At 39.8% G+C, this 12,645-nt stretch overlaps 1 protein-coding gene across 3 annotated transcripts in view; it reads right to left on the bottom strand.

Annotated features, from left to right (window-relative positions):
- The window catches only part of LOC122883404 (kelch domain-containing protein 8B-like), a 178,985-nt gene that overhangs the window by 40,339 nt on the left and 126,001 nt on the right, over positions 1-12,645 (bottom strand). For all 3 annotated transcript variants that reach the window (XM_044212030.1, XM_044212029.1, XM_044212031.1), the window contains one exon: positions 10,895-11,119. In XM_044212030.1, the coding sequence (XP_044067965.1) occupies positions 10,895-11,119 (225 nt within the window). The remainder of the gene's footprint in view (positions 1-10,894; positions 11,120-12,645) is intronic.

Below are 12,645 nucleotides of genomic sequence, written 5' to 3'. Positions count from 1 at the left end.
ACACCTTTATACACCTTTAACATCCCTGATAAGTGGACTTACACACACACACACACACACACACACTGTCCATAGAGTAGAGTTCAAGGGGATGTAGATGGAAATAGAAAAGTGCCTACATACTGCAGCATATTCTGTTGGTAAGTACATACACACCAAGGCATTACCTGGAGCTCCTGTGGGACTTACTGTGGGAACTTATTCCAGTTAACGACCATGCTAACTAGCTAGGTCGGAGAGCTGTTGTGATTGAGGAGCACTGGCATGTTCCCGTCTGGCTAGCGTTTTAGCCGTTAGCTCGCCAGATACAGTAGTTCATCAACTACTGCAAGTTTAAATCACCAGGTTTCTAGCACTGCCTATTTCACAAGGACGCGAGGATGAACTTTGCTGTGCCACTTTATGGTGTGACCAGGAGCCAGTTGCACCAGCTGTTCGTAAGTTCATTAGCCTAGTTCTGACCAGGTTGCACCACACAAACTAGTTTGTACATAGAGATTAATTGTTACTAAATATTTACACACAGTACCTGCCAGATGTAACTGTTGTGTAGGTAACTGAACCAACTGACTGAACTAGCTGGCAACCCACACACCAATCCAAATCTCCTGTGTTTATGACTTGAGGACAGGTGAAAATAAAGTTTTGCCAGGATAATTTTTTTAAGTTCAACTGGAAGAAAACATGAACGCTTTTAGTCCTATTTAGAACATGGGGTGGTGGTGCACTTCAGCCTCTTGTGGCCGAAATGAGTATTACAACAACACTTAGAACTTAGAAAACAACAACTTAGAAAAACGACTTTTTTTTTGCACCTGTTCTTAAGTCATAAACACAGGAGAGAAAACTATTTAGATCAGACTTAGAAAATGGATCACCAGAATTTTTTTTCTCAGTGCTTCCGTACCACTAAAGGCAAATTAAAATTTCCTTTCTCAAGTAAAAATGTTTCTTAATACATATTTCATTTCAATGATTTCTTGTCTCAAACAAACTAGATGATGGAAATAAGAATGAAAGTCTTCTCGTTACTCTAAACAAACCAACAGAGTACCAAAGTGTACCTGTGATATCCTGTCGATACACAAAACTGCTAAAAGAATGTGAAAAGACTCGATTGCCAGCAATCATCTTTGACTCAACAGGTGTTATATCAATTATCATTAACAGAAAAAACATATTTGACGATACTAGTAGTCAGAAGTGGTTGCTGTCATGTTTTGATGGCATCAAAATATACCCATAATGCTGTGCAACTCTAAAAAAGAGGTGTTGAAAACCAAAAATGACTAGAGCGAGCTCTTTACATGCCAGTTTAATATCTGTCTCTCATGACTGAACTTTATCCCGTTACTCTAAAACAGTTTACAGGTGTGTTGACCCAAAACGAAGCTGAATGCACTTAAAAAGCAGTTGTGTTATCACTTAATCTTGCATACGAGAATGATCTGCCCTAGGTGCTACAGCTTTTTTTTTTTTTGGCTTCTTTTAGTAGAAGATACTGTACGTTCCACACAGCCATGACTCACAGTGAACACCAGAACATCCATTAACCCTGTGTGCCGCTCTGCATTTAAATGCAAATCACCTTGATTAAAACATTTCAGAGACTGTACAAAAATGAACAGGTAATGAACCTGCTCAGTATTAGTAAAGGCCCAGAGGGTTATAACCTCTATTACGGAGCATAATTACACAACAGCTCTCTTTCATGATTTGTCCTACGGATACACTTTACCAAACATTCCATTGAGCTACTAAATCAGACTAACTGTATGAATCTAAATCTACTTATAAGGTTTACCCTCTCATGTTCTCTGTCTTATTCATTCCTCATTTCTGTTCTCTTGTTCTGTCTGCACTCTGTAAATCTCTGGGGGTCTCACTGGGAGACGCTGTGTTGTGTATCTGAAGCCTCAGGAGGACACTACATATGAATATGTTGCTGTTGCTGTTATTGTTGCTAGCGCCACGGTACGCTCCTGTGATCTATAATCTCCACGTGTCAATCACAACGCTGCCGCTGAGCCCGTTAACTCCCCCCGCCCAGGACGCAGCAAGACACACTCAAAGACACAGACATGAAAGACGAAGCAACGGAGATGAAACACTAAATCCCAAGCAACAACAGCGATGCAGGGAAATTAGTCACACACACACTGAAACACACACGTGACAAAAACACAGAACACACACACACACACACAGTAGGTACACGAAAAGCCACACAACTCAAACTTTGCTGCTCATATGCATTTGTATGAAATGTTAACACTGCCACATTCTACATGTGAAATACTTGCAATAATACATACCGTATGTTAAATGTGTGTGTTTCACATATACTATAAAGAAAGAGGTCAGTGTCTCATTTATCTAGAGGACATCTTAGTATAAACTGAAGCTATAACAAGAAGATGACGAGGTTTACAAGAATCACATCATAACATTTGTAATTCAGCTTTTATCACCTGGAAGAAGTAAGCTCTCCAAGGTTTCCTCTCCTTTGCTAAAACTCTTACACACGTTACTGTCATGGTCTTTTTTCTCTAGTATACAGACAAAATTTAAAACAAATTGCTGCTTCTAAAACAGTAACAAGGACCAGTAGAAAGATGTTACTCTGGTTCTTAAATCTCATATTTATTGTAACATTCTTTTTGAGGTCTTTCAGTATTGTCACGGCCAAGTCTAGTCTATATCTTAGTGATACGATTATTAGATATGTCCCAACCAGGTCACTTGGAAACTCTTAAGGCAAGATGCTTGCTGTCCCTACAATCTTCTCAAAGAGTGGGTGGTCAGCTTTCAGTGACTACAGCATCCCAAACTGTGGAATTCTGTTCCAGACTATTAACACGCTTAAGGCTTCAAAGATACATTTTATGCATTTAAAGCTACTCTAATCAATATTTTTATGTTAACTATGGGTGAGATAATCTCTATAAACAGATATCTGCATGTGCATGCAGAATCTGTAGGCAAGGGACAAGATTTTGTTATCGGTAACTTTATGCATTCAAATCATCATCAGACAATAGCCGATGGGTTCCGAGATTGCTAATCAGACTGTAAACAATGACCGGCCGCACGAAACAGGAAGTCTTGGCCTGGATATCCTTTATCCGGATGTCAGCTGGCTACACCGAAAACCCCGAAACATTGGCTGCTGCCCCCAGAGGCTAAATCGATGGGTTCCAAGACTGTGGGTGACATGACTAAAGCCTGGATCCCACCAGGCACGGCTGTGTCGTGTTCTGGCTGCGAGGTGGCCGCCGGAGCTGATCGCTGATTTTGAGAGTTCTTTCCATAAGTAAATTTTCACTTTTTTTTTTAAACTGCCATTTCTTCCCAGAAGACGGGAGAAACAAATTTCTTCATTTGAAACATTATGAACCCAATGGATATGGATAACATAGTTGGATTTGAATTTCTTTTGATACTTTGTCTCCAGACAGCAGATGTTCATTTGGAGAGTGCTGTCCATGTGAGAAGTTAATTTTCACTATTATGGGTCTATCCACCATTTCTTCGCCACAGCGTGTCCGTGAAGCAGCTCTCCGCTCTGCTCCACGATGAATAAAGAGGGCCGGGTCAAGCTGCACAGAGCAAATAAACCAGGCAGGAAGCCAAACACAGAAACGGCATACAGAATCCGGTAAATTTTCAAAATAAAACACTCCTGGTTGCAACAAAAAAACACAACTAAAACCGGAACAAAACCGGTAAACATAGAGGAGCGTTTAGTAGCTAAAGTGCCTGATATTTTTCTCAGAGGTTGGTAGAGACCAAATTTTGAAAAAAAAAAAGAAATTTTACAACTGTTTTCATAGAATGAGTAGTATTCCCCATGACTCCCATGCAAATCAATCTTTATGTGCAAAATTGTATTTTATCTCCTTTACCAATTTGAGTAATTTACTAAATTTTTCAATAAACCTGCCTTATTTCAGTCCTGTGGGCTGCGTAGTTAACTCATTGAGTTATCAAAGTGCTATACAAATAAAGATAATTTATCATTATTATTATTATTATTACTACTACAGACACACACATTCCGTGCAACAATGCTGCATTCACACCTAAACCCCACAAAGACAATGCTGCATTCACTTCGCTTTCAAGTCCGGGCTCCCTCTCAAAGGCGAGGTGAGAATGACGCCTGATAGTTGAGAAAAAGGCCATTATCTTTCAAAGCAAAACACATTAAACCTGATTGAGAGGATTCACAAAAGTCTTTTAATGAGCGACCAGCCACATAATCCCCATACACTGAAACACCCGTGGGGGACATAATGCTTTCCCTAGCCCCTTACCCAAACCTTATCCATCACAACTAATTGCCTAACCTTAACCTAACTGTAACCTGTACCCATGGGGACCTCAATTTTTGTCCCTGTGGATTAATGTGTATTCAGGTTAAAGTCCCCACCGGGATATAAGAACAGGAAACACACACACATGCACAGAATTGTGATACATGCAGCAGGTTGCCACCTAATAATATCCTTTTGTGGTTTAATCAGTTCATCCAACAATGAGCAGCTAAATCATCCTGAGTTCATTTGTAGAATATCTAATCATCCTCCTTCACCTGGCTGCACCACAGCCGGAGGACACAACACAGAGTCTCAGAGTCATTTGGCACTTCCTGCTGCGTGTGTGTGTGTGTGTGTGGGTGTGTGTAGATTCTGTGGATCAAAGCGCATTGCTGCTCACAATGCAAATACCACCTAGAATTTTTAAAATTGTAATAATGTAATGGTAGTGGTAACATTAATAAATTAATAATAATAGGAATGACAGCTATAGGAACAATAATGACAGTATTAGTTGTCGAGCAGGAACATGGGGGCAGCAGGTGGCCCACAACCACAGATCCAGTCCCTGTAGCTCCAGAGGTAGAAATACCTGCTGAACGCGACAGAAGGAGAGAGGAGAGAGACGAGAAAGCACAAAACTATGGGAGAGAGAAGATGTCGAGTTAGTAACATGCAGTAATGGGATAAAAATGCATACAGATGAAGAGGAAGAGGAGGAGAGAGGAAAGAGGTGCATCATGAGAAGTCTCCCGGCAGTCTAGGCCTATAGCAGCGTAACTAAGGGATGGTTCAGGACTCACCCAAGCCAGCCCTAACTAAAAGCTTTATCAAAGAGGAAAGTCTTAAGCCTACTCTTAAATGTGGAGACCCAAATTGGGATCTGAGTCCACAGGAGAGGAGCTTGATAACTGAAGGCTCTGGCTAGGAACCACAAGTAACCCTGCATCCTGGGAGCGCAGAGATCTAGTCGGATAATATGGCATTATGAGCTCTTTAAGATATGATGGTGCCAGACCATCAAGAGCTTCGTAGGTGAGGAGAAGGATTTTAAATTCTATTCTGGATTTTACAGGGAGCCAGTGCAGAGGAGCTAATATTGGAGAAATATGATCTCCTTTCCTAGTTCTTGTCAGTACACGTGCCGCAGCATTCTGGATCAACTGGAGAGTCTTAAGGGACTTCTTCGGGCAGCCCGACGTTGGGTCGGTGAAAGAAGGCAGTCTTTGAAGATTGTTTCAGGTGGGAGTTAAAGGATAAATCCTGATCAATGATAACTCTAAGGTTCCTTACGGTGGTGCTAGAGGCCAGGGCAATGTCATCTAGAATAACTATATCTTTAGATAATGTGTATCAGAGGTGTTTGGGGCCACACAAATCACACAAACCCCTTTATTTATGTTTTGTTTGTGTTTCACTTCTGCATTCTTCAACCGAACCACACCTAATCACACAGAAAAAAAATAGTTTTATTCCAATCATGACATTAATGTCAGCGAGATAAAGATTAATGAGACATTCTTACCAGCTATTTAGGTAATAAGTTTACTCTAAGGAAAACTCACCACAGGATTCTCAAACTGTCAAGAGGAGAGCCCTGTCATAAAAAGGTGCACCGGGTACCTCTGGCTTCAAAATTACCAGAAGTGTGATGGCCTGCCCTGGGCGCACTGAGCATGGCACACTTCACTGCGCTTCACACCATGCCCCTTGATTCATGAAAGTAGACAAGTAGAATGTTAAGTCAGTATATAAAGTGCTCAAAACAAACGTTAGCTACAGCCTTAATAAGGAAGCTTAGAAAACTGGTCGCTCATCAAATGGATTACTGTCTGCTCAGTGTCCAAAACACTGTGAATCTTAGCCAGAGTTATTAGCTTAATGTTTGCTGTTCTTCTTCAAGACCAAATTCAGTTTTCTATTCTTTCTCAAGCTGAATCAAATCACGACTCTATATATTTATCTATAAGACTATGAATCATCACAGTTTCAGTGAGAACATTTTGAGCCTTGCCTTACTGAATCTAAGAGCACTTTGGCTCCAGGGGACTTAAAAGATTCAGTCTATAAAGCTACATAAGATGAAAAATACACTTAGACAATGTGTCAGTCATGTATGTTAAAGTAGACAGCCCCTGTTCAGCAAATGGAAATGTTTTTCATTCATCCATCATGCATACTTCAACATTCAACTTGAAGTGTGCACTCACATACAGTATTTTGCTACATGCCCACACATTAGAAAGTGCGTAGGCCTGTTCTAAATTTATATTATCAGTTCTTTGTCATGCATGTACTTGTACTCTCCAAGTTTATGATAAAATCTAGTGTGCAAAATCAGTGCTCCCAAGATTTCAAAGTGAGATGAGAATCACAGGAGGCTTAACTTGTCATTCTGCTAATAAAAAATAATGGAACAGAAAAGGATTTAAAATGTGTGAGTGACCCTAAAAGGCAAGACGTGAGAGCAGCATTACACATCTCAACAGTGCTTCGTTATTTTATAGGATGAATCATCATCATTATGATGTTTCTGGTGCACTCTTCGATATTGGATTGCAGATGATATATAGCAGCAGAACATATGTGTGTTAGAGAGTTCAACAGAAAATAGTATTCATCTCTCTAATAATCCATCAGCATACCTGTGGTGTACCTGCAGTGTTAACATACCTGTGGAGTCTGCAGCTGCTGCATAGATTTTTCCAATTATGACAGTGAGTCAGTGCACCCTCTCTGTATCTACATCATGCTCACCCTGTGTCCACCTTTAATACTCAATATCCTGTAAATTAAGCTATTGAAAGCTTGACAAAGGCAGTTCAGTAGCTGCAGTAGAGTAGCCATCCTTGAGCCTGTCTTACTGTGTGTATTAACAGTCAATGGGCATGGCAGAATCAGTTTCTGCTCTACTGATTCTGGCCTGTGGTTTGACGGTGGGCAATCGGCCAATAACGGCCAGCACTGTTTTCACTTTGGTTGTAACAGAATCTCCCATCAGCACCATACATTACCACTATATTTGATGTGGTAATCCCAACATGGATGTGTTAAAGTGTCTGTGTTCTGTGCGATAACAACAATCATACAAGTTCATTACATGTGACAATGTGTGGATGGGTCTAATGAAGTCTTAATCACAACCTGTATCAGACTGTACAATATCATTTTAAGTTACGTCAGATGGTGCAGTAAATGTTTGGTGAATTTTAGCACAATGACAAGTCCTGCAAATTAAAAGAGAAAAAACATGTGCATGCAATCCAGAACGACACATAGAAGCATTTTCTGATCTGACGTCCCTATTGGCAGGATGACATAATTTGTCTGTCCCTTCCCAAACCTTTTCAGAATGTGACAAAGCTATGGTTAAGGTTTGGTTAGGTTTAGGCACATAAACAACTTGGTTAGGTTAAGGGAAAGATCATGATTTGGGTTAAACCTTTACTATTAAAGTAAATAGTAAAGGTTAGGGGACCTTCGTCATCATGGTTACCAACAGAGGTGTAAAGAGTACTGAAATACTACTCAAGTAGGAGTACTGTTACTTGACTGAAATTGTACTCACAGTATTTGTGTAAAATGACTCAAGTAAAAGTAAAACATAGCTTATTTATAAGTACTCAAAGTAAAAGTCACTGGATTACAAAGTTTCTAAATCACATTACCTGTGGTGTACCGCAAGGTTCAATTTTAGGTCCAATTTTATTTTCTATCTACATGCTTCCACTTGACCAAATCATCCAACGTCACAACGTCTCTTTTCATTGCTACGCCGATGACACACAGATATACCTTCCCCTGAGACCTCATGACCCAAAACGCCTAGCTGTTGTTTTAGACTGTCTCAGTGATGTCAACAGTTGGATGACACAACAGATTTGTTGTGAGCAGTTTCATGTAGGGGCTATAGTTCCTACATGAAACTGCTCACAACAAGGTCTGTGGATTGTCTTCAGTAACCGGGTCATGATTTCTAGAAAGAGACACTGCTGTTGAGTTTTTCAAATGTATGGGGTTTTTTTGTTGCCATTTTTAGCACCACAAGCCAAGTTCCATATAGTCCTGTAAAAAGGCAGACATCTCTACTATTATATATTATTTCCAAAACTCGGCAACTCACACCAAAACAATCTAGATGGATAAATAGCACTACAGGTAAGAGGAAACATATGCATTTTTGATTTTGGGGTGAACTGACCCTTTAAATCTAAAGGTGACCGTGCTTTTGCCATCAGGGCCCCTTGGCTTTGGAACGACCTGCCTGGGGAGATATGGCTTGGAGAATCAGTGAACCTCTTTTAAAAGACTTCTTAAAACTCATCTTTATAGACTTGCTTTTATGTGAATGTTGTCTTTTTATCGTCTCTTTATTGCTTTTATTGTTTATTGTTTATTATTGGACTTTAATACTGGGCTTGTCACTTTAACATAAACATATGTCGTTGAATGATGAATGAATGATGTTCTCATTTTGTCTTGGGAGGTCAGTCTCTGATTACATAAAAGTAAAACCATAATAATCCCCTAAAATGCATTTAAAATCCATAACACCAATAGGGACACGAGTCTCCATCTTGCTCAAAAAGATTATACTCTTTCACAGAGCTTCTGAAACTCAACTGGAATATCAGATAGCTTGTTTTTGTTAATAACAGACATAATCACAGCCTAATACATGAAGGAGGCACTGTTCTGTTTTCATGGTGCTTAAAATGGGATTTGTAGTAGATATGATGCTAGCACAACATTTTTAAATAATGATGTGGGCTAATTAAAGCTTATCATAGCCCAAATCATCATTTTGTTGTGAGTACCAATCCTTCACAGTGCAGCAAAATGCAGCCTTGAAGTAAAGTATGAGTATGGCATACAGTTAAAATCACTCACAGATTTACAGCAACTGAGGGAATCTTTAAACCACTGATGTGTTTGCTTCAACTAAATCAGCAGTTATTACCCACATTGCACATATGCATTTGTTCAGTTATGTTTTATGCAGCAAAATTTCAAGTGAGCCATAACTTATCAGCAAAAAGCCTTGTGGAAACATTTGTTCGTTTCTTTCACTTGTCAGAAATCTAGTGCAGGAAAGGACTTTCTCTATCAGCATCACCATCAGCTTTGATATGATCTGACTCAACTAATGCATAATCCTCCTATATTTGGGTTGGATTATGAGCAGAGAACAGATCGTGTTCTCACTCCATTCAAAGTGCTCCAGGGTGGCATTGCGTACATTCTGAGAAACCCAACCAACAATTCTTTCGGGCTGCATACAAGGCTCTCTCTTCTCATGTATCCAAATGAATCAAACTAAGATGGAATTACCTCTATAAAATATATTTTTTTAATTCTATAAAATGTTATTATAAAGGAATGATGTGTCACACACTCTTAGTTCTATCCTGAAATCCACTTTATTTGTCCAGTGTGTAGACCTCAAACTGTTATGTCTTAAAAATGTTCTAAAAAAGTAATTTTCACATCAGGAATATGAGTGTATGACCTGCCTTTCCATTGCTTTTGACTATTGCCTTATGGCCATTATAAGGAATTCTATTCATCATTCCTGCCTTGCAGTCAGTCCTGCCAGGGACAGGCCGAGAATAAAAAACAGCCCTAGACTATGAAACTGGACCAGCCACCCATACAGCCACACTTTGCAGGAATCAAGTAGTAAAAGGAATGTCATTACTTAAATTAACTATCATAATTTGTAGAATGATACATAAAACCTGTATGATGTTAGAATTGTTATTTACACTTGTCAGATCAGAATCTATGGCACTGACAAAATATCAGAAACATATCATATGATACAGTCCACTCCAACACTACCACAACAAGCTAGTAAGTAAGGTAACGAGCATGTATACAATGCCATATGCTTTGCATTGCACAGGTTCTTATATTTTTCACATTCCAGTCACTGCTAACGAAGTAGAACTGTTGCTATGCGATTCGAATTCACTACAGCTGCAACATAATTAGTTTAACAGCTTTTCTTCATTGAATCCTTGTGTAAAAAAGAAGCCCTGCAAGGGAAGTCTAAGCTAATCACACAGACAAAATAATTTAAAGTACTTTGGTTATTAGCATATTAGAATTTCTGATGAAACAAGCACAGAAAACTGTGATAAATCATGTTAGCTGCTAACCAAACCTACATTAGCTTTACTGTGTTGTCTTCTGCCTACCACTTCAGCTGCAAAACCTTCACTGGTCTTAATGGGCTGTGGTCCTGAATTCACTCTGCTACTCTAATAGTCCTCCTGCTGCCACGAGCAGCGCTAAATGCATTAACTAGTCATTTGTAAGGATTTAGATTGTTCTATTTCTGGATTTTCACTTCAGTGAGTCAGCAACAGTCAACTACTAGCTCTGATAGTATTAACATGATGTTAACACAAATGGTAAAGGGGCAGGCAGAGCCACGGGACTCAGCCAGGTGACAGAATGTGATTGGGAGACTTGGGAGATACCGTGTTTGTTTGTTTTCATAGCAACCAACTTGTTTCAAAGCTCCTGGTACTTAATGTTACCACGTACTGTATAGTTATGTCACCACTTACCTTGATCCAGATCATACTCCTCCATGGTGCTGACGAAGTGAGGTCTGGAGTAGAAGTTATGCGGCCCTGGTTGCTGGAGACCCCCCAGGCTGAATAGGCTCCGCTCATTTGTGGCGCAGCAGGAAAAGGCCCTCCGGCTTGGGATGCAGGGATAACGTGTCCAGCTCTTCATCTCCAGGTCAAAAGCCTCCAGCGCCGTCACCGGCATCTTTCCCTGCCGACCACCTGGAGGAGGCAGGAGAGCTTTCAAATTCAGGGTCAAAACACATTTATGATGATATTGGCGCGTTACATGTCCACAGAGTTTATACTGTGTATCTATGAATATGCTGTAATAACCTGCTGGATCACATGATTTAGTTGTTACACACAGCCATGTTTAAAGCCACTTCCTCCAAGAATTTAAGCAACAAATCACTTCTGGATTATCATAACGATGTGGCATCTGCATGTACCATCTCATAAAAGGAATTCATTTCCAGGACTCACACATTTTCTGTGTGACACTGTTTGTCCTTGCTTTCTATTTCCTGTTCCTTTTCATTGCTTTTTAATCCCCTGCTGCTGTCACAAAGTTTGCTTGGCATTTACGTCGAAGTCTGGCAAGCATGCGGACCAGCACTGGGACCACATTTCATTTTGAACTGAAAGCAGAGCACAGCAGCAGGGTGCTCCCCTAGGACGCCTACAAGTTGTTTACTTCCACAAATCATAACTTAACCTTGTAAAATACAACTACAAGGGGAAGGCAAAGTGGTGAGAGAGGGAGCATATAGTAACAATGTGAATGATGGAGAAAGGGAGGAGAGGTTGAGGACAATGTGAGAGGGGTGTTGAGGGTGACAAAAAGGACATACAGGGGAAGGAAGGAGAAATGGAAGGAGAAGTAACAAGAGAAGAATACAGAAACAGATGGTGAAGAAGAAAGAGGCAGGATGAGGATGAGAAAATGACAATGAGACTGAGAAATTGTGCAAAAGTAATATAGGGAAGAGAGGAGAATGTGGAGGAGTGAGAGGAGAAAGTGGAAGAGGGTCAACTGGAGTAGGCAGGGCGGCATGAAGATCGATAGCAATAGTGAGACAAAGAGTCGAACTGAGTGGGAAGCATCAGAGTCAGAGAGCTGTGCGAGAAAGAAGGAAAGTTTGAGCTAAAAGATCTGTCGATTACAATATAAATGTTCAGTATACAGAGGCATTAAAAAATACACATGAAAATACAATTCATATACGCACACATTTTCTGTGAGATTGGATAGTACACATTCAGTTACTGCAGTACTCCAGAGACAGATTTTTGACAAGATTATAAAAAAAGATCAACTGTGATGCTGTATCATTGACTGTGTAATAAGTCAGTACCAAAAATTCAACTCAGCACTGATAAGTCATCTGTGTACTTTATATAATTTACAGAACTGACAGAGAAAAACTAAAATATATATGCTGAAGAAAAGCCAATACACATTTATTTTCAAATTAGAGTAATATTATGTATCAGGAAACCTAGATTAACGGCTGAACAGCTAGCCTGGCTCTGTCCAAAGTTTAAAAATATGTCTACCAGCACATCTAATTGACTCTTTGCTCTAGTGCCATAGTTAGCGCACAGACATGAGTGTGGTATCGATCTTCAAACCGTAAGTAAATGAGCATATTTCCCAAAATGTCAAACAATTTCTTTAAAAGGTCAGCAGCAAACAGCGTTGACTCTTAAATAACTAGAACTTTAAATGTGGTGTGAAATCTGAG

Source organism: Siniperca chuatsi, linkage group LG10, assembly GCF_020085105.1.
Source record: "Siniperca chuatsi isolate FFG_IHB_CAS linkage group LG10, ASM2008510v1, whole genome shotgun sequence".
Classification (NCBI taxonomy): domain Eukaryota; kingdom Metazoa; phylum Chordata; class Actinopteri; order Centrarchiformes; family Sinipercidae; genus Siniperca; species Siniperca chuatsi.
The sequence above is the reverse complement of the archived record's forward strand: the minus strand, read 5'-3'. Positions and strand labels throughout refer to the sequence as shown.